This window comes from Helicoverpa armigera, chromosome 26 (assembly GCF_030705265.1).
Source record: "Helicoverpa armigera isolate CAAS_96S chromosome 26, ASM3070526v1, whole genome shotgun sequence".
Classification (NCBI taxonomy): Eukaryota; Metazoa; Arthropoda; class Insecta; order Lepidoptera; family Noctuidae; genus Helicoverpa; species Helicoverpa armigera.
This window is the reverse complement of record NC_087145.1, coordinates 7700000-7723364: the sequence shown is the minus strand read 5'-3', so window position 1 is coordinate 7723364 and position 23365 is coordinate 7700000. Positions and strand designations below refer to the sequence as shown.

The 23365-nt window shown below is 35.3% G+C and overlaps 4 protein-coding genes across 4 annotated transcripts in view; all 4 read right to left on the bottom strand.

Moving 5' to 3' along the window:
• Positions 1-10924, bottom strand: part of LOC110381507 (talin-2) — a 28503-nt gene extending 17579 nt beyond the window's left edge. The window contains exons 1-7 of the mRNA XM_064041885.1: positions 10710-10924; positions 9271-9424; positions 8317-8466; positions 7696-7799; positions 7116-7236; positions 6459-6650; positions 336-417 (exon numbers count right to left, since the gene is read on the bottom strand). Coding sequence (XP_063897955.1) covers positions 336-417; positions 6459-6650; positions 7116-7236; positions 7696-7799; positions 8317-8466; positions 9271-9406 — 785 coding nt within the window. The 5' untranslated portion in view covers positions 9407-9424; positions 10710-10924. The remainder of the gene's footprint in view (positions 1-335; positions 418-6458; positions 6651-7115; positions 7237-7695; positions 7800-8316; positions 8467-9270; positions 9425-10709) is intronic.
• LOC110381505 (uncharacterized) lies at positions 874-2516 on the bottom strand. Its single transcript, XM_021341855.3, has 2 exons — positions 2253-2516; positions 874-1613 (listed from the first exon to the last, which is right to left on the bottom strand). The coding sequence occupies exons 1-2, from the start codon at positions 2404-2406 to the stop codon at positions 1087-1089; spliced, it is 681 nt and encodes a 226-aa protein (XP_021197530.2). The 5' UTR covers positions 2407-2516; the 3' UTR covers positions 874-1086.
• On the bottom strand, positions 2865-4626 carry LOC135118802 (uncharacterized). The gene is made up of 2 exons (XM_064041736.1): positions 4406-4626; positions 2865-4117 (listed from the first exon to the last, which is right to left on the bottom strand). Exons 1-2 carry the CDS (start codon positions 4548-4550, stop codon positions 3528-3530), a joined length of 735 nt encoding a protein of 244 aa, XP_063897806.1. The 5' UTR covers positions 4551-4626; the 3' UTR covers positions 2865-3527.
• Positions 10925-16361: 5437 nt separating the features above from the next.
• Positions 16362-23365, bottom strand: part of LOC110372659 (vinculin) — a 34440-nt gene continuing 27436 nt past the window's right edge. The window contains exons 21-25 of the mRNA XM_064041741.1: positions 22980-23109; positions 21338-21450; positions 20666-20756; positions 19774-19838; positions 16362-19291 (exon numbers count right to left, since the gene is read on the bottom strand). Coding sequence (XP_063897811.1) covers positions 19184-19291; positions 19774-19838; positions 20666-20756; positions 21338-21450; positions 22980-23109 — 507 coding nt within the window. The 3' untranslated portion in view covers positions 16362-19183. The remainder of the gene's footprint in view (positions 19292-19773; positions 19839-20665; positions 20757-21337; positions 21451-22979; positions 23110-23365) is intronic.

Genomic DNA, 23365 nt, shown 5'->3' with positions numbered 1-23365 from the left:
AAAAAGATGTTATCTTTATTCTCAAGAAATGAACTACGCCTTCGCTTAAAGTTGCCGCAACACTTAGCAAGCGTGCGTCAGTAGCGCGCTTTTTTACGGCACAGGTACAAACAAGGTTTATAAGAAACTAGATTTCGTCCGCGTATCCTTAATCGGTTCACCCGTTATAGCGTGAAAGCGTAACCAACATTTTCTCATTTACATTAGTAGCTAAGGCCCAAGTTCACCGAAAACATAAACGTCCGTTTTTCTCAAACCAACACTTTACTTTGAAAACTAAACGTCAAAACTTGGGCCCGAGGATGTTAAGTTTATAATTTGACATAGATAAATACTTCTCAATGAATCCAGGCTTATGTTTTCCTTCCTGATAGTCACCCAACTGCACTTGACACTGGATGCCCGCGAACTGAACCGCTGAAAGTGATAAAATAAAAACATTGATTTAAATTGTGAACAAATTTTTTTATAAATGTTCAATCTATCTGTTGACTATTTACTCAGGAGTAAAGATATAGAAAATAAATTTTATTTTGAAACGGTACCTATCCAGAAACAGACCAGTATTCATATGTAATTTTGTTCAAAGGATTCGTACGGAACTCGATAAAAAGGTAAACCTCTATTTCTCAGTGATAAATTGCCTAAATACAAATCTTTGAAAGTGAGTAAACAATAATGAAACAGATAACTCCATTCGTTACGTATATGTCATGAATTTGTGATAGACAATAGAATCGATCCATGTTGCTAGATACGTACGAACCTATGTACGTTCATAGCTCAACCTTTATGCTTGGGTCAATTGCAACATGACCTACTTACCCTTTATCCTCATTACTAATAACTAAGGTTGAAATGAAAACCAGCAAGTCAAATACTAAAAAAAATATTTATTTCCTAACTTAATACAACACTTGCTCAAGTTCACTAAAAACATAAACATCAGTTTTATTAAAACAAACGTCTTAACTTAATTTCAAAGTTTATATTTCAAAGTAAACAATTGTTTCAAGAAAAACGGACGCTTATGTTATCGGTGAACTTGGTCTTAAAGTCTTAATCTATTTCTAATCTAACTTAATCTTATAATCTAGTGGTATCACTGCTGCCCGGAGCCTGGTCATCCTTATTGACAATCTGCTGCAGCTCATAGTCTTGAACCACCTGAAATATCTTACTCTTCGCCTGGTTCAAGTAATATGGACTAAACTTCCTTAAAGTCGACCCTATAGTTAAAAGAAACACGTCCAAAGGATCAGTAGGACTTAACTCTTGGAACATAGATTCAGAGAACTCTCGAGACGTATTTGCTTCTTCTTGTCGTTTCCTAAATATGGGTTTAGTTTCTCTAGGCTCTTCGAAATCCAGTGTTTCGTCGACAAAGACTTCGGCTGGCATTTCGACTTCGCAGGCTTCGTCTTCTAAGAACTCGGTGTATTCTTCGGAGGCTGGTGGGGCGCCTGCTGACTCCTTGAAGTAGGGTATCATGAAGCCCAGCTCATCCTCGTACTTGTATTTGTAGCTGTGTGCGTTAGGGTTGCGCAGGCGATCCCGGATTTTGCGTCGCATCATGTCTCGTATGTTGATCCATCGCGATTTGCAGACTAGAGCTGGAAATGTAAATTTTGTTTAATTATTTTGCAATAAAATACATAAGTAAAGAACTTATAACATTATATTTTTTTTATCCTGATTCGCTTATTTCTTACGCCAACTGGCCAACTTGATTATTTAGAGAGCTAATCTACCTATCTAATACTGTACCTACTACGCAAAGAATCCTGCGATAAAATAACTAAATAATGGTACAAAAGTTTAGTTAAGAAATAAAGACACGAGCTTAGAGTTACTTTCGTAAAGAAGATTGCCTATTAAATATTTGCTTTAAATTAAAATAAACTAATCGCAACAGTACCTACTTATATTAATTACGCCCAAAAATACGTTAGCATAAATTCTAATTAGTTCATCCATTCATTTCAGAACTTATTATTTACTAAAACAAGGAAGGACAGAACTAAAAACAACGTCAAAATATCTACTCTGCCCCTTACAAAAAGAAGCGCGCGACAATATCTAAACACTAGCATTCTATAATCCGACTCTATGCACTTTAAATTCACACAGATAACCCAACACTAACCTACTTATATTCTACACTACACAAGCGCCAACTTTCAATGTGCTACACAAAACTAGACTCTATTGCTAACGACATAAGGAAACACAAAAAAACACAAAGAACTTACCTGGCCTGCCGAGTGAATCCCCGATCTTTTGCCAAACGACTTCCCTTGCATCAAAGTCTAGATATTTCGAATGTCTTGTGTTATATAAAATGGAGTTTTCTTTGACTAATTTTACTAGTTTTATATCTAGGTTTTTGTTAAAAGGGAGCGGCATCGTGTCGTTCGCGGGGCGTGCTCGTGGCGACTGCACGGAGCGGCAACGTCGCGCGCGCGTCACGTCTCGTGCCCGTTGGTGTCGCAACCGGTTGCTAAGGTGGGCCGCGCATTGTACGATTGTTGAATCGCCAGACTTTTATCGTTGGTAATTTTTTGAGTTAAATTATTTTGTTGGTGACATTTGGTAAATTAGGTTATCGTGATTATCGTAATCAGATATGTTCGTTGATAACAAAAAAAAACTTAATAATTTTAAGTTCATCGCATCTTTTTTAAAGTATGACGGTATACTTTTGCTTTACTTACGTGAATAAATCGCTCGTTATCAAAATAATAAGGTCGAAAACTGTTTTGATATCAGAAAAATTTTCAATAAAACTTACAAAAAAATGACAAATCTTTATTTTACAGGAAAATAATCTCTTATCTTACTTGAATCAACAAACACCATTCGCATCACAATCATTTACCTATCTTAATCAAAATTCAGACCATAATTATAAAACATACCATTACATAATTATTTTTCGGAAACATACATACTAAAACAAAAATGGAATCCTTATGATATTGAATACTTAGTCAAGAAAGATTATGATTTTTTACAAAACAAAGCCAAAATGATACGAAACAACACGTGAGTGCGACAAAAAAGTCGGCAGCCAGTCGTCTCGTGTCGCATAGTGTGCGGCTGTTCCGAGGAGGCCACGCGACGCTGCCGCTGTGTGTGTGAGTTATCGACCGACGCTCACGACTCGACACTACTATGGAAACTCGACAGTTATCCGCGTTTGAACAAGTAGAGCAAAATTTTTTGACATTCAGTGCACAAAACAAATTAGAAATTAAAATTATTTATTCATTACTTTGAGTCCAAGAACACGAAATACAAAGAAAGAGACATATTCTTTAAAAAAAAAAATGGGAAACACAATTGAACACAACTGGAAAAATAAAAACAGAAAAATTTAAAACCTCCCTTTTTTAGAGTCACTTTAAAATACTGAGTATCTTAAGCTTAGACTTATTTTAACACACAACATTTTAGAGTCACTTGCTTAACTAATAACGTCAACCTCAGTAATCTTACACGTTTATAAATCACATTAAAATCTTAATTTATTGATCAAACAAAGCATCACTCGTAGTCACTTTTTCAGAGTTTTCTTGTCTCTTCTCAACTATTTGCTGCAAATCATGATCTTGTACGACCGCAAATATCTTCGATTTTGCTACATTCAAATGATACGGCGAAAAAGTTTTTAATGTCGAACCAATGCTTAACAGGAACGCATCAACTGGGTCTGCAGGGTCGAGTTCCGAAGGCTGAGCCTCACTGAAACTCGGCATTGTCTGATTAACTTCTTCAAAAGCTGATTGATTAACTTCTTTTTTCTTCTTAGACCTTGGTTTTGCTGCTTTAGCTTTCTTTTTAGGAACTGTCTCCAAGTCTTCGTCCTCATCATCTTCAGCTCCAACCCCGGCTGTCTCAGTGATCGACTTCTGCCAGTCGTCTGATTGTTCATCATCATCATCATCATCATCATCCATGGATAGAATCACCACGTCTTTGTAAAAGGACTTCATGAATTCCATCTCATTGTCATATTTGTACCTGCGCGGCGGGTGGACGGGGTCCGATAGATTCTTCTTCAAAATACGTCTGTGTACATCTCTTATGTTTACCCAACGTATTTTGCAGTCACTGCCTGAAATAAAAATTAAATGAATGATTTAGTAAGGAAATTAGATCCCATAGGTATATTGAACATAAAAAAATACAAATGCGAAGCAGTTAACCTAACTTTAATACTTAACACGTGGTATTTATTTCTCATAAAAAAATACTAATTTATCATGCAAAATCCAATTTACAAACTATTTAATTTAAAAAAAATACAAACACACACAAAACTCGCACACAAACTCACACGATTCTCTTACTTCACAAGAACACATAGTAAAGCATCGGATCGTGAAATCTAAATAATACTCACCGGACTTCTGTAGCTCGTCTCCTATCTTTTGCCACGCGACTTCTCTCGTATTAAAGTCCATATATTTGGAATGGTTAACATCGTACAATATTGGTTGTTCTTTAACTAAACGGATTAGTTTGATATCTTGCCGTTCGTGGAACATTTTGTATGATAGGCACGTGTTATGTTGGCTAGCGAACGTCGGGAACTCGCGTCGGAGCGTCGCTTCGCGATCGTAGTCGGAGCCTCTCGCTCGCACAGTTTTGAGGACGGTTTATATTGAGTTTAGATAACAATTTAGGTTGGGTAATTGTGCGTGGTGTTTTTTTTTATTTAATTGTGTGAAAATAGTAAATTGTAGAATTTAAATATTCTCTTTTATTAATTTTGTAACATATTTTTATAGGTATTAGTTAAAAAAAAAAAAAAAATAAAATATTACGATTTTGTTTTAACACATAACTAAAAACACTTTTAGCACTTCAATAAACATATTTAGGTAGGTATTATTTTTCCTATTGTCAATTTATTTTCCTGAACAGTCGTCATTATTATTGAAACCGTTGGCGATCACTCAGTTGGAAGGTATTTTGTTATTTTTGCATACAATGAATGAAATATGTGAAACACTTAAGCGTGCTCAAAGTTCACATTATTAAAATGCAAATTATTCGTAACTATATAAATATTTCAAAAACAAACAACCCCTTTTGTTTTCTACATAAACAAAAGGGGGATTTTTTTGTTGTTTATTTAGGACAAAAGTTATAGCAATACTTCGTCATACATTTAGATAAATAATAAGGAATTGGTACATGACCTTAACCTAAGTTAATGAGGTTTCCTGTTTTGAAAGCAAAGACGCTAAATATAAATACTTACCTACTTACCTAGAATGCAAATACATATTAATACTATTGTACAATTGAAATAACAATGTTTTTACGTCATGCATGTGGTCAATGGATGACTTACTGAACTGTAGTAGCTATTTTTAAACTAGCAAATTGAAATTCTCTTTTTTACATCTTAAGATTATCTTCCTTTTTACCCTACTACCAAGAACGGATATTTTTTTAAATTTTACTGAGAAAAATAAACATTAAGTAATTAGTCTTGTAAATTGACATGACAACTTAAAAAAGCACTTTATGTTTTCTTTACTTTGTAAGAACATAAAATTATTCTAGCGATAAATGCTTCCGCCGCCGGCATGTAAACCCACTGCTACCGGCTAGACGACCGGTCCCGACGCGTCGCGTCGTGTCGGGGTCGCTCGGCGCTAACATTTGTATAGCTTGGCCACGATAACGACTGCTCTCATTCATATCGTACCGGTATTTAGTTGTATAGTTGTTGTCGTTCCTTTCATATTAAGGTTCACATTTACAATGAAGATAAATGTGAAGGAATTTTTGAATAAAGTATTTTTAAGATACCTACCTACTTACATAGTTCCTATCAACTTTATGTCTGTGGCATTTAGGTAAGTAACACGGACGAGTAAAAAAAGGAATAACTAGTCCGTTCCGTGTTAGGTAAGTTAATTTTTCGCATTAAAGTTCCTAGGTAGGTACCTAGGTACTTTAAAAGTTATTCTTTTTAAAAAGGTGACAGGTGCGAGTTGGGATTGCACGCGAGGTTCTCACCCTTTGACTGACAATGTTAATTCTTGTTTTAAAGGAAAGAAATGTATTTGACCCATTATATCATTAAACATGATAAGTATTTTTGGGTTATGAAAATTTATTTAGGCTCAAGTTTACCGACAACATAAACGTCAGTTTTCATAAAGCAACTGATTACAAAAAAAACACGTTAAATTTTAAAAGAAAGCAGTTGCAAGAAAAACAGACGCCCATGTTGTTGGTGAACTTTGGCATTATGATTTTCTCTCTTAGAAAGAGAGAGTCGTTAAATGATTCACAATAATTGATGACTGATGGTCACTCATTGTCACTACTTGATCCATATTTTTAAACTGCGGCAAGGTGCCTCGTTGTAACAAAGATTAGGCACTAACCATGAGTTAAGTACTACATAATATGTAAGTACAGTATATTGAACTAACCTTGCTGCTCAGTAACAGGATGCCTGCCGACCAGTATAGCGTCCCTGGTCTGCACATACAGTAGGTTCAGCTGCACCGGGTCCCGCGAGTCCACGTTACGGTCCGAGTAGAACAGCCGCCGCTTCAACAGTAGGGTATCTTTGCTGTCCACGCCTTGCTCCCGGAGAGTTCGGTGCTGGTCTAGCCAGGCCACTGTAGGAGAAATGTTAGGGTGTAGAATATTGTGCTGCTATGTGCTAAATACAACTGTTATGTGTAACACCATTTATATCTCAGCAAAAACAGTTGAATCAATTTGGGCGAAAATTGTTGGGGAAGCAGCTAGTATGTTTGTTGCATTAATCTCATTCATATTTTTTTTGTGCCAATACTAAATATAGCCTGCTTTTTGCGCGACGAAGTTACTAGCTAGATGCTAAGAAAGTAAATAATTTCACTCGTCACAGCTGTTTATAAAACCTGTAATTATTTGTGCACAAACCGTAATTGAACTACTCGATGCTCAATTCTTTATTAGCATTCCATACGTTATGCAGGTGGTACATTTTTTACCAACTTCCCAAAAAAATGGAGTTTCTAAATTCGCAAGGGCACAGCGTCAAGAAGTTAGAGAGCTAAGCTGCAGTATATTACATGATTAACCGTAGTTTAACGTACCATTATCATCAGTATTAAGCTTCCTGCTGAGCTGCTCGAGCGCGACGTCTCTGTCCTTGGGCCGCTTCAGCGTGCCTGCTTTCTCCTTCGCGTCTTCCACCTCCTCCACTTCTTCGTGGCACTGGGTTTGAGGAGAAAAGGTTTGAGTAATCAGCAGGTAGGATTTTGGTGGAAGGTTTTTTGTAGGTGTGATGATAAATCATTGTTAAATGAGTCTAACCAATGTGGAGAAAGAAGGCGAAAGTTTGATGAGGTTGAAGCTCTCAAACTCTCGTTGCATTCCAGAGTTGCATTCTATCTTTCAAATATTCTTGCAACCCTGGCTTGATAGGGTTCGATAAACAACTTTAGAGAAAGGTGTTGTGTATTTGAGACTGAATTTTTCATAGAATTCACAGAATTTGACCAGAATCATAGAAAAATCTTGTAATTTTGTGGTAGTAAATAAACCTGTCCGCAAAAATTCAACTTTTCATCTATTTAATCATCAGAGTGATAGATTTGCTGTCTATCACTATGATGAAGTCTTAGAAATAGGCTCCCGTTTTGTGTTGTACGGAACCCTAAAATGTCCACATACCAGTCCGTATTCATCATAGTTCTTGATGCCGATGCGCGCGCAGATCTCCATCATCAGCTCGGCTACTGTTTTCGCTTCGTCCACCTGCAGCGTCTTCACCGTATCTATAGGAAATTGGGGATTTTACTACATCGAAATATTGTCTTGTTATAAATAGTGGCTTGACGAGTTTAGTTTACACGGCAAGTGATTTTGGGTACTTTTTAGTTGTAAATGATTGTGGTATTTGACAGTTATTTTAACTAAATTAAACAAAACATAAGTCTGCCACATACGATAATTAGATAATTCAGGTAGGTACACTGACACCATAATCTACCGTTTTTCTTAAAACAACTATTTACTTTAAACAATTTATATAAAAAATTATAGTAAGTACTTAGGTAAACAGTTGTTTAAAAAAAACTGACGTTTGTGTTGTTGGAGAATTTGGGTCTGAACAAAAAATAATTAAATAAATAACAAATAACCGCAGACCACAATAAGATGAACAAGATAAGCTTACCTACCAGACGCACATAGTAAAAGTCGAGAAAGAAAAGGTGACGTATCGAACCTAACGTCTACCTTCCTAGAAGACATTAAACTTCATTTCTAGAAGCTAGTAACCAGTCTACTCACCATCCAACAGCCGCACCCTGAGGTTCCTCATCCGGCAGATGTAATCCAGCGAGTCGCCATCCCGCAGCATATAGTTGTCCAGGGTGCGGTCTTCTTCCAGCCAGACCCCCGACAGTGAGCTGTCAGCTGAGCGAAGGAACAGCCCGTACTCTGTGGTGGAGAATGTTAGAGGAACAAGTGATTAATGGCTGAGGAGCAATTACTCACAACGAGACGTGATCGGTTGGTTATGTATTTGTTTTAGTTACAAGAGTGCAAAGTTGCTTTTTAACCGCGGACTCAATTTTGATGAGCGAGCAAGCGAAGGGTTGCGATAGCACTAGCGAGGGATTCAAAAGAGCACAAGGTGAAAAATCTTTGCACTCGAGTGCAACACGTAACTTTTCATGCCGCCTCATCGAGGAAGTTACTGATGTAAAAAAAGAAAATGGCGATGGCACGCGCATATCAAATTATATAAAAAGAAGTACTTCTTTTCAATTTAAGAGCCCAGTTTTTGTCGGTGCAGCTTCCATGTAGGTACGCCTATCTAGCGCCAAGTCTTTAACTTCCTTATACGTCACAACATTCACCTTCTCTTTAATTTGCTTAATGTAGTTAGCTATAAGGTCCATAGATAGACTCCAAAATTCATTCAGCTATTAATATCATGCTTCCATACTGGTAGGACCCTATGGCGTCGTCGTAATTGGGACCGATCGCACGATGGCGCGATGTGTTTTTCAACTCACGATCTCACTATCTCACTTGCGAGGTTCAAATAGGACACTCTGATGAAATCTGTATGTTTGAACTCATCGAACGACCAGAACGCATCGTGTCATCGTGCAATCGCTGTCAATTAGGACGACGTCTTAGATGAAAAACGCATCGCGCCATCGCACGATCGCTCCCAATTAGGACGACGCCTATCTCGTATCTACCTACATTCTAATAACAGCAAGTGAATCTTACCTTTCCCCTTATCAGGCACAATGACCTTCTCCTTGACCAGCTTGTGAGCATCTTGCACGGTCATGCGCGAGTCGAACTTCACCTTCCTAGTGACTGCTCCTCCGTCCTGCACTATCTTCAGCGATAGTGACGGCATACTGCTGGTGATGGTGTCCTGTGAGCATCAGAACTATATCATTATCGGTCACTATATCATTATCTTCTGAGCCTTTTCCCAACTATGTTGGGGTCGGCTTCCAGTCTAACTGGATGTAGCTGAGCACCAGTGTGCCACAACAACTGCCTATCTGTCCTCCTCAACCCAGTTACCCAGGCAACCCGATACCCCTTGGTAAGTCCGATCACTACATCATCTCTCAAAACACATATGAATTTATTGCTACCAATTGCTACCCTCGTAGTTTCAGTGTACTAGCTTAGCGAAGAATAGAAAAGTCACATACCTAGTAGGAAATTATAGTGATACTGACAACTAATTCGAATCTGCACAATTCCTGTGTTTTACCCAATCAATCCAGTTATTTCGCAGGAAAATTGAATTAAATCTCATTGTTTAAGTTTAGGCAGTGGAGGAATAAATCTAAACTCGTTGATAATAATATTGCGAGAACTCAGGCATGTTAGTTCTGTCTGTTTTCCTGGTAATATTGTCCTAATTAATGACAAAACATAGACTATCATGACATTCATGGCATATACTTATTTTTAGATGTTTTTTACATAGTTTTTTTTTTTTTGTTTTTGTGATTTTAGTAGGTATGTTTTTCAAGGATTTTATCATCTTGGAGTACCTAATTAGTATTTTAACTTAGGACTTTTGAGGACCTATACCTGCTTAGGTATTGCACGACCACGACAGTCGTTATTTTATAAACGAGCCTATTCAAAATCTATTAAGACTATCAATCCTAAAACTGATTACCAAAGTTAATTTCTTACCTACTAATACATGCTTCTTAGTCATGAATGAGACGGAAGAAACGATGGTCATGGTCGGAAGTGAAATCACGTCATCATAGACAAGATCCGAATTAGTCAGATTATAACACATGTTTGACTCACAAAGTAAACTAAACAGGTAGGTATGTAACTTTGAACTAGCTAAAATAACTATGTTCTAGCTGTGTAACTTAGGTTTAAAATAAAAATACTTAACTGCTATCGTTGAGGGTTTGAAATAGGAAGTTACTTCCGCATGAGACTTATTGTGAGATGGTTCCAAGTGAGAACAAGACCAATTTCTGGCTATGTATACTAGTCTAGTAGATTTCGGTTAAATTCCATTAGAACTAAATCTTTTTTTGGGTGGGACACACAAGTACAACATTGAAAATCACTCTTGCACTATAGTATAAACTTTTTTGACAACCATACTCTACAGTCTACTCTATCAGTTATCTCATTTTCTTAAACTACTGATGAACACTTTTTATACTCACAGTTTTCAAGTAAATCCAAGTAAATCACCAGTAAGTATATTCCACAGCACTCCAAGTGTCACACTGAGCTATTTACCTCGTCCCAGCATTAGCTATATAAAGGGGCTATGATTTCATCCGCACTGACTGACCGGCTCGGTTTTCCTTAATTCGTATTGATAATAATGTTTGTTACAGTTCAATTTTATCATGTCCTGAAAGGAATTTTTATGGTATTTTTTACCTCGAATTAATTTTGTAAAAATAGTTATTTGTTATAGGTACAAGATTGCAAAGTTGCTTTTTAACCGCGGGCTCAATTTTGATGACCGAGCAAGCGAAGGATTCTAAAATTGAAACACGAGCGTAGCGAGTGTTTCAATAATTAGAATCCTGAGCGATAGCGAGGGAATCAAAAGAGCACAAGGTGAAAAATCTTTGCACTCGAGTGCAACACGTAACTTTTCATCCCACCTCATCGAGGAAATTACTAAATGCAAAAAAACAAGATGGCGCGCACATATGAGTATCAAATTAAAAAGAAGTACCTATTAAAGTTCATTTATTTGAAAAGTCAGTTTAAAAATGAAACTAGGTTAAAAATCTATGTAAAAACAATAATAAAAATTACTTAATTAATTCAATAATTATTTTAAGCAGTATTTTATTTGTTTAATATGTATTTGTTTGAAAAGTCTTATCAAGATTGTCACAAATGGAGTATTGCACACGATGTTCTAAATTCAAATCACTTTGCCGCTCTAGAGGATAAAAACGGCTTTTGCGCTCAAATATCAAAGGGTTATAATATTATATAAAACTACTCTTTCCGAGATGGTGGGATGAAAAATAATTTTCATCGTATATAAGAGTTCCGAAATGATTGAGCTATTGTCTCACGAATTATAAAGGTGTCTACACACCAAAGCCGCTGATGCCGGCGGCACAGCCCGGCGGCCCAACCCGCCGGCCGTATTTTGCACAATCATGCCGCCGGCTTTCATAGAGTATTTGACAATTACTAGAACACCACATGCCGCGGCAGTCGTGCCGCCGGGCTGTGCCGCCGGGTCAGCGGCTTTGGTGTGTAGACCCCTTAACAACACTTTTTGACAAACTCAATTAAATATTGTCTGTCAAAGGAAGGTTCTTACTTAACACACTTTCATATTGATTCCAGCTGATCCCAATACCCACTTAGACCCTAGAATTTATGTAAGGCAAGACAAGAAGTAGAATTGACCTTGGGTCCAAACGGATTTAACACTCGCACACAAGACACACTATAAGGTTTATGTCAGGCAACATAAGAAGAAGGATTGACCAGTCTATTTCACATAACAAAATCACGATACTGAATGAAACAGCATTAAATTCACGGCCATACTAAGAGGCTCTTGAGTATGGAGTGCAAAGCGTTCTGCGGGAAACATGACTGTATAGTAGCTAGTTTAATTTATAACAATAACAAATTATACGTAACATGGACACGTGTTGATAACTATACAAATTGTATTATAAAATTACTAGCTTCCGTCCGCGGTTTCACCCGTGTCTCCAGGGATCTATTTCCACCCGCTGATAAATAGTAGCCCCTAGTCTGCCTTGATGAATGATCTATTTATTACACTGAAAGAATTTTTCAAACTGCTCCGGTAGTTCCTGAGACTACCAAGCAAAAACTTCAGCTTCACATTAACTAGGTGTTAATATCGCTTATTAGTTTCATCAAAATTCGTTCAACCATTTGCGGATGAAGTAGTAACAAACATACACAAACACTAACTTTCATCTATTAGACATAGGTAAGTGATGTCTCGTCATAGTGGAAGGATTGTTTTGATAGGCAATGCACGTGTGCAAGGGCGTGGTCTTAACAAAGCGCATCTGTTGAAGGAACTGCAACTAATGTGCATAATTCGAGGCCAATGTCTTAATTTTTAAATTACCTAGGTTTGTAAATAAGTAAAGTTCCTACTTTATGTACTGTCACTAAATATTAGGCTCTCCGGAAACGCTATCATAATTTTTGACTATTTATGATCACAAAATATTACGATAAACTAGGACAATTTCTGTCGATCTGCTAATCAAAAGTACATAGCCTGAAATAATCTATGTGTCAAAATCTTGCGGAAAGCACTTGCTAGGCAGTTCATGGTGAATCTTCCTCCGAACCTTTTTCCAATGAATAAGGTGAATAATGATGATTAATGAAAGTTTGCTTATGACCACTGATCAAGCAATGACTCGACAGCAGCGTTGGTCATCGCAATCGGTTGATCAGGATCAGATTTCGAACTTGGAGGTAGGATACCTACAAGGTACCTTGGAGACGGTTTAAATGGGGAAACTTGTTAATTACTTTGTTTAATTAATCCTCGATTCGTATAACATCTATTCAACCTAGAAATATGACAGCCATAATTATGAATCACACATTGCTTTACATATGTAGGTAGTCAGGTATGTAGGTTCCTACTCAAATTGTTTAGACGCTGTTATGGTATTCAGTTACTTACGTCATCTCAGAGTAATTTTCAAAGTGATAATAATTTCGTAAACATTACGCATAGTCATCAGCATCTACCTACCCTTCGTACCTTAATGTAGCCTTCAAAAAGTGCTGATTTTCAGCCTACTTTGAATAGAGAGAGAACTACTTTTGGCACTCGGATAAATAGTTGTTTCATATAAGTCTATATCTAAAGGTCCAGCCATTGACTAACCTCTTACGATCCCGAAAGCGAAAATGTAACTGCATACGAGTGTTTAGTAACTGTTATATGAAATAAGGATGTAATCCACCACTTCTTAGCCACAGCCTCCTTATAAGTTAGCATTTAGCATAGCATATAATTTAAAAGAATATCTAAATGAAAGGACTCATTGCTTACCTTCAATTACCTGTTAAGGTTCATCATGCGTCACAATACAAACCACTTCGCCACTTACTTAGTCCTTAAGTTTATCAATTCTGCTATGAAACATAGGTTTCAGTATTTGTGTGAATAAGGATCAATTTAATTATTAAAACTTTTCAAGGTAAGACTCCGTGGCCACAGCCGTAAAGGCTCAATTTGAAGAATCTGGAATGAAATTGACAACTCATTATATCATATCATATCATTATACATATTCCATTAAAGTTATAATAGTTAGGTTTTTCAGTAAAATCTTCCATTGCACGTCCTTCAATGAAAACCTTAGGTTTCCATGTCAGTTATTGTTTTTATTTTTATGTCAGGAAAAATTAGGTAATCTAATAAATAAATACATATTTTTCATCTAAATAAAATAATAGGAGAGTTAAATAAAACTACCGAAGTACATAAAAATATATTTATTTCTATAAGAAAATATTTCTACTGATTATTTTCTACTAATTAATTCATGAAAATAAATTATTACAGCCAGTCTCGGTAACTGTCAGTTGCGTTTCACTTATTATTATTTATTTATGTTTTATTTTACTAAAATAACACAGTTATTGCTAAATTTAATAATGGCAACTATTTAATTATTTATATAGGTCTATATCTTTTTCTTATTTGGAAACCTGGATCATATAATGTTGAATCAGTAAGATCGAAGTTCACCGACAGCACAAAACGCACGCTTAATCATATACTGACATAACTAAAAAAAGACGTTTTTCAAGAAATCGCTAAAAACGATTTAGCAAACCTGACTTACCTTACAAAATGGCTTATTACTCAAAGAAAATAACTTTATGTAATGAAATAATATATTTTAAGGATAGTTGATAAAGTGAGTTAGGGATATTGTATTTGAATATAATTTTAAAGAAATATAGATATTTTCTAAAACTATAAATTAATCGGTTAAAAAAATTGTTCCTCAAGATTTTTTTTTTTTTTTTTAATTAGCCTATGCTGTCGCACTGCTGGGCAAAGGCCTCCCCCAAAGCCTTCCACTTTTCTTTATCCATCGCTGCTTGAGGCCAGTCCGAGAGGAAGCTGTCCAAGTCTTCCCTCCAGCGTTTCCTTGGTCTCCCTCTCGGTCGCCTTCCATCCTCCGGGATCCACTTTGTGGTAATATTGGCCCACTTGTCCGGGTGCATTCGACAGATGTGACCCGCCCAATCCCACTTCAACTTTGCAGACTTATTGCCCACATCGAGTATGCCCGTCTTGGACCGGATAATGGTGTTGCGTATCCGGTCGCTAAGCCGTATGTTGAGCAGGCTACGCTCCATGCTTCTTTGGCATACTTTTAGCCTGGACTTCTGAGATCCGGTCAAAGACCAAGTCTGAGCGCCGTAGGTTAGGATGGGCAGAATACACATGTCGACTAGTTCCTCAAGATGCGTCAGTTTAATATATAACACCCCGTCGTTTTTGCGTCGGGGGTTAAAAATATATAGTTACATTGATTTAATACTGGTGACACCTTTTGAAATGAGTCCGTGTTTTGTTCAATGTATGTTCTTATTATTATGATAATGAGTCATAAACTGATATCTGTCTCTGTCTCGTAAAAAAGTTTGCCGAAACGATTGAGTGTGAAAGGGACAGATATGGGTTTAACTCCGCCTAGAAAAAGATACCGAAAAAATTCCGAGATCGGCCGAAAGAGGGCGTTAAAATAAACCTCTTGGTACACTTATTTAAACTTTGACCGAAACACTAATCGGTCAGTATATGATTAAGCGTGCGAAAAGTTAGTTGTCTTAAAACAATTCTTTAGGTACTATAAATTGCCACATTCGTGGTTCATATAAACGATTGTTTTAAGAAAAACGTACGTTTGTACTGTCGGTGATATTGGGTCTGGTCTAATACATAGTAACACATGTTGGTTATAGAAGAAATGATTACAATGGAATATTTTAAGTCGCTCGATTTTATTTTCATATCTACAGCGAAAAATCGAATATGCTTAAGTTAATAGCACTCGCAATGTCATATTTTACTACAGAATGTATATTGAAAATTTTAAATCGTCCGATTAAAAATGACTAACTTTAATATTAGACCTTAATTAATTTAATTTGGAAAGGCTAGAAACCAGAATTAACCACCAAACATGATTTAAATGATGATATAACTATTTGTCTAGCTACTCATTTAGGCCAGGTGGAAACTTGCTCATTGTCTTAGAAATAACATTAATTTTACAGTAGTTATTAATAGGGAAGTTTATATGATAAGCTTTTTAAGATTTTTAAGATAAGCTAATAAGGGCTACCGAATTGTAGGTAGACTAAGGCAGAGTGAGGATAATGTAGTTAAACTTTTTAGAAGAATTCTGCTAGTATTTAATTATTATTATTTAGTTTAACGCTCCATAATTAAGGAAGAGATTTTAAGCATTCAATTATTTTTTAATCTAAAAATGCTAAGTTCAATTTTAAGAACTCTTTTTTATTTGCGTAATGTTTTTTATTTTTATTTTATAAGTTACTAAATAATTTGCTTACTTACTTACTAAAACGAATAAATACTCAAACTCTAAATGCTCGTAACTACTCTAAACTATAACAGCAAAGAAAACAAAATTCTAAATAAAAAAATCTTTATTAGAATAAATAAAATATTAATAACAAAAAAATGTGTAAAGTGTACAGATAATTAATAAAAAAACATGAAGCACGCGATAAAGTTAATAATTAAAATAAAATTTTAATGTATTCGATAGACGATATTTATATTAAAACTTCAGTATTTACTCCAAAATCATGACCTGTTTGTAGATATCTAAATAAACTTCATATTTTTTTAGAGTCTATCGAAAACATTAGAACGAATACAACATTTTAGCGACGAAGTTATTTACAATGACATTACTTACTTCAAACTACAATATAATATGTACTACATTAGTTTATCACTACAATCTCTTCAGACATACAAAAATATTGCTCTCACTCCGCGGTCCTACGCTTGCTCTCATAAATATTCATTTATATCTCTCTATATACCAAAATAATAAGCTTATTTATCATGTAGGAATATAAGGCTAGTTTCACGAAGGCTATTGTAAAGTTCAGTGAATTAATCCAGGGGAGTACCCGCAGACTGCAAACTAAACAGTCGCCGATAGTTGTTCCGGAATTAGCAACATTTTATTTTCTAAGAAAATCTTGATTCCTATCCAAATCTTCAGTCGGTCTGATACCGGCTAAATACCTGATCTTTGTAATGTGTGTACTACCATTCATCTTCCTTCCGATTTATGATCAAAAACAAACTATCGACCGACTAAAAGTCTACAATGTGCAGATACTGTAAAATATACAATCACATTCTATGTTTTATAGACATGGACATTGAAAGTTATGATTTTTACATCTACAATGAACTTTTAAATAATACTTTTAATGAATATATAAAAAATAGCCAGATTTACACAACATTTAATATAGCTGCTAATCTAAGGCCACGGAACTATAAACTACGATCAAAGTATAGGCCTCTACTGAGTACAGTTATGCGCATAAATATGTGACCACTTAGTCAAAGTAATTTAGATCGAGAGTACGCATTTATGATAGATTTCACTATTTAACTATCACGATGAACAAACCGTGACCAGCCGTGAAAATTACCATTACTAAAATTGGCAATTCGACCGCTGTCTTTAGTAAGGTTAACGTTATAGTTAAAACCCACTCTTAATTAAAAGGTTGTACTAATTTATGTCATGTAACATTTTTCCGACTTATAGAAAATGCTTTCAAACATTAACTAAGTGTATCTACGCTTAACAATATTGCTTCTAATGTATAAATATATGAATATATTGCGTTATTTAGCTACCATACGTCAGAGTAAGGCGTGAGGACCCCTACGTCTATAAAGCACGAAAATGGCACTTACTTTCAGAATCACACTTTTCTATCACTATATCAATTTGTATTGTTATTTTTATAAACATAAAATTCGTTGTTCAAATCATAATTATATGTAATACGTGAATTAAAATAACCGATCAAAACAATTCATATTTTTGTCGCTTATTCGGTAAAGTAGGTAGATACTTATTTTTTGCACCGACAGTACAGATGCCAGCAGGTCAACCTAAACGAATCTATCAATTACGAACATTTACGTTCCACTATTCTGATAAGGTTGAAAATCTATTGAAGAAAGACAGATTGTGTTAGGTTGATGTGCGGTCGTCTGTACATTTATAAAATATTTTGTTTAGCACTTAAAAAATGATGACGTAACTTATCTTTCTGTAAAGTATAAAAATATGTACTGTATGTCTTACTGTTGTACTACTTATTTTTACGTTATATATGTACTATAAGATGTAACAAAATTCATTGCCACGGTACTTTTTACAACCGACAAATAAATGTTTTTATGTAAAATATAATATTGTTAAAGTAACTATTACAGGGTATTACACAACTCTATTACATAAATAGGGAAGCTCATTATTATCTTCAAAATACATAATTTACTCTACAAAATATACTTAAAATATAGATATACATACAATGTTAAATTAATCACATATAAATAACACACAAACGTATATATTTGTATATTAAACTAAAGTAGTATATAGTTGTATATAATTATATAAGATTGTCATTAATTTATGTTACTACATTATATGATGTCATTACAATATGTTATTTGATGTACTTACATGTTATGACGTGACGATCATTGATGCGTGTGCGCATATTTAGGCTACTTTGTGCATTAGAGAGGTTTGCAGTAGACTTTGGGATTTAACTAAGTTATAAGGAATTCAAAAAAGTTTTAGCAGTATAAATTATAACTTCATTTTAAAAAAGTACATTAAAATCAAAATAGTATTACATCTACCTAGTTTTTTCCTACCTACATATGTATATTGGGGTCGGCTTCCAGTCAGACCGGATGCCGCTGAGAATTATAAAATTATATTCTGACTAAAGTAAAAATCAATAGATTTTGGCACTAACATCGGAGACAGCCCTAGTAAAAAAATGTTATTACTCTCTAATGCACATAGTAATAAAATACCTAATTACAATAACAACTTATTGCTGTTGGATTGCTTCAATACTTAGCTATATATGTACCTGCGTTACAACCTCAATCCTGTATGGTTTGGTACTCAACCTGCAGGAAAAGTCTATAATCAACTTCTAGGCAAAAATAAACTCACCGAGATAGTTATCAAATTCAAGTTAAAAAGAATATTCTAGTAGATATTTTAATTTCATTGATACGTGTCAAGATCACTATATTATTCAATCAACTTTGAAAGCAATTACAACATTTTACAACCTTTTTTTCCTAAGAATAACATTAGTTGTTTATGGCTATATCTACACGACACCATTAATATTGCAGGTGACAAAGATAAATTAAAAATCGATAATTTCACAACTCCCAAATAGGTCACATCATATTCTATAGAGGCACGGGCCAAAATAAACCCTATTCCAACGAGCATAAAACTGTGAATCCAACAGCTTGAGTACCAAATACTACATATGTATACCTTATAAAATGTGACCAACATACTTAGATCTGGTACCATGGCGAGCGTCGTACCCAGCGCAGGCGGTATCCACCTTGTTCCGTGCGGATCTTGATAGACGCACCTTCTGCTGCTTTCACTGTTTCTTTTACCTGTAGGGGATATATATGATATTATATTACTGTTCCAGTAGTATGCAACAGATGGTCTAGTAGTCATCAAGCGCGTCTTCTATGCACGGGGTCTCGGGTTCGATTCCCGGGATGGAAATGCCTTTGTGGATTCGAGAAAGCAGCCCAAAGTTTGGAAGTTGGCGATTGGGTGCACCAGAAAGCACGTTAGTGTCGGTCCTGCTTGTGATCTCTGGTTGGATTAACGAGAGTGTAGAAATAGAGAGTGCACCTACAAATGTTTTTGAAATTGATGTGTTCTGCATCAAATCAGATAGCTGATCTCTTTAAAGAAAATAGCTGTCGTGGTCAATGACTGTTGTGGTCACCAGTAGTTAAAATTATTATTTGACCTTTAACAAAATTTAGTTACAATCATAACCAGTAAGTTAAAAGGTGGTTCATTACTCTCTCTCTGTCTCAATTATAAACTGAAGTAAGATTCGACAAGTAAAATAACTTACACTCTGCATCAAGTTCTGTGCATTGCCGACCAACATCTCAGTCGCTTCCTGGTCTTCTTCGCTGCCTGTGAACGCAACAAAACATACATTTAATTATATTAAGTTCCACTTAATAAATGAACTTCAAAACCAATGAGTTTATGGTATGATATATTTTTGATTACAAATTACAAAGGAATTAATTCAAACATGGCAGTCCAATGGTATCATGTAGACATACACATTTATGAAACTTTAATTCGATGAGAAATAATACACCACTAGAATTTGAATGGTATTTTAAGTCAAAATGTAGGTAAAATTGTGTATTTACAATAGGAGGAATAATAGGTATATGCAAGCATATGCCATAAAATGAAATACATAATTTTAGAAATGCGATTGTATGTATGTATTTTTGTAAGTTAAGCACACATTGACGTTATAATAAGTTACCTTTGTAGTCCGGCATGCCGACTGTTAGAAAAGCGAGAAGCAGCATTAATAGAGAGAAAGCTATATTATTATATTGTAAGCTAAACTAGGTTATTAAGTAAAGTTCTTTATTTTTGTTATACTGTAGACTTACATATAAATAGTAACACTTTTAGAAGAATATTTTTTTAAGCAATAATTACATAAATATTATTATTTAAAATATGGGAATAAATAAATACTACGGAAGAATCAGAGATAATATTAATGCTTAATCGTAAAAGGCATACAGCGAAGATAAAAATTTTAAATGCTTGATAATATTAAATGAACAGTAATTATATTGTGTACTTTTATAAATATACAGATATATGATAATAAGTTGATTTATTTGCTTGTACATAAAGTTACTTATTTAAATATAATGCCAGAATAGAAAATTATTGAATTATTTAGTAAATAAAAAGTGGTAATTTACCTTGCGCGCCCAACATGGTGGCCTTAACGGTAGATAGGATCTTGAGCTGAGTTCCAATTGTCGGGATACGCTCGCATACTTGTAGCAAGTTCTGTAATAAACAAACATCATCAAATGACTATGTATACAACCGTTACATATTTAATAGTTGGAAAGCTAGACCGACATTTACGTCCTGCTTGTGATCTCTGATTGTCGTTCCATCGCGCTATGAGAGTAAAGGAATAGTAAGTGCATCTGTGTCCAAGCAAATGCCCCTATGAGTACAGCTGAAATGGCCAAAATCGGTCAGAGGACGTTGTTACTCACAAATGCAAACAAATCTGATTAAAATTGCCTGGCAACCCGAAGCTTTGTTTCAGTCTTGGACACCAATGGCTCATAAGAAGGTGAAGGAAAACATCTTGAGGAAACCTGGACTATATAGTCTGAAATCACCGATCCGCATTAAGCAAACGTGGTGATTAATTTTCAATCGTTCTCCGTGTGAGAGGAGGCTGCACTCCAGCAGTGGGACGATAAAAAGGCTGTAACAGTAACAGAGTATTTTGGAGTTCTTCGAATATCGATAAAAAGTTCATCATTTCCTTTCAATCCATCCACAACAGCTACAGTCAATTGATTATTATCCATCTCCCAATAAGATAAACAAGTAAACCAGTCAATACATACCGTCCTGATCCTCTTGTCAGTACACTCCAGCGCCAACTTCTTAGCGAGTCGCGTGACCTCCTCCGAAGCTTCGGCGATCGCCTTCGCCGTCGCGATGAGCTCCCTCTTGCTGCCTGGTGGTGGAAGATGGTGAGGTTAGTTCAGGAGTTGTGGAGAGGTGGTAGCATGCAGACATGCTATAAACAGCATCCATGAGTAAAATGGAAACAAAAAAATCGCAAGAATTATTTTTTTTGTGAAACTAAAACCTACTAATGATTTTTTTCAAGTAATATAAATAACTAGAAAACTGATTTGCTTCATGCTCTTAAAGAAATGCAGAATCACAGTAAAAGTAGTATGTATTAAGAACTTTTTGGTTTTGTAACGTAAAACATCTGAAAGACAATAAAATTATCAATCGTGTGAAAATTCGAGCAGCTCTAAGGCTACTAATTATCCGGCTCCAAGGCTATAAATAAAAATTGGGCAAGACAAAAAAGCCAATATTAAATATCCCTTTCTAAGGACAACTATTTCCCTGAACACGATCAAGACCTAAAAACCTATGTAAAGTAGTTGTAACCTTAATACATAGTTGCCTATAATCCAAAAACCAATATATGCATACAAATATATTTTGTGATATTGTAAAAGCTACAGTATGCTTTCCACTGCTAATCACACAAAGCACATTCGATATTCTACCTTACAACTATCTACAGAAAGTACAAATTGCTACAATGATGATCATGATGAGGTGACTTACCGCTGAGATTCAACACAACTTCTGTTCCGCGGCCAAGTGACAGACATATACAGTGATACAACATCGAAATACTTAGGCGCATATTATTATATACAAGCTTTTAAATGAAGGCTTTTCAAACTATATTTTTTCGTGGTTTTAAAGAGATACAGATCAGTAACATGACGTATTCTGTCAAAGATGTATATAGCAGTATATAGAATAATATGCACCTAATACATAAGTGTTAGCATGAATAGTGCTTAAATTAAATTATACACAAAATATACAACAAATATACGGTATTTTACTATACAAAGCTGCATTTGATAGATAGGAGGTTTTTTAATACAGGGATGAGCCTGTGTTTAGTTAAAATTTGAGGAGTTTGATTACAAACCTAACAGACCGATTTACTGAAGCTAAGCGTAAGTGTACGGGTTTATCACAGTGTATTCCTCCGTACCTTGGAAAGCATGTCAATTCATATGATCCAGTTGTCATTTGTACGTTTTTGATAATCAGAAGCTGTTTTAGAAAGTTTGATACCCAGTTTTATATATCCAGTATAACTAATTTAAAGGGGCTAAACAAGCAAGGCAATCGCTCCGTATATAACTCTCCCAAGAAATTAAGTAGTAGACGATAGTTATTAAGAACATTTTCTTTCAGTATTTTTTTTATAATGTACAATCGACAAACCACAATCTCGCCTCATCTCGTGACGATGTGGTCGAAAATGGACCATGTTTGCTTAGTTTCTGCTTGATACAAAAGCCCAATTCAGTGAAATTAAATGAAATTGTTTATTTTGCAAGTTGGACATTACATCACTTTTACACGTCATTTTAAGAACGCTGGGGTCGTCGTAGTCCTTCCTTTTCCTAAAGTTTTAGAAGGAACAATATCACTTACCCTTAGAGTCGGATCGCACGAGTTCTGAGAGCCGCGCCATGAGGATGGCCATGCGCTTGGCGGCCGCGATGATCTCGTTGTCCTTCGACGACCACTCGCGCACTGCCTTGTGTAGGTTGTGCGCTGCCACCTGTACGATAAACATTACTCTCATTATATGACATTATATTGTTCAGACCAAAGTTATTGTCGTCCCGGAACATTATTGAGTGGCTAGACAAAAGTAAATTCAAGATATCAGTCAAAGGGGTATTCGTACTTGGAAATTAGTTGCAGAACGTCATCGATTTTAAGAACTGTAAAGTGCAATCATTTACTAAAGGTGTTAAAAGGATTCTTATGGACATGTGTTTCTTCTCAATTTTCTAACAATTTAATTATACCGA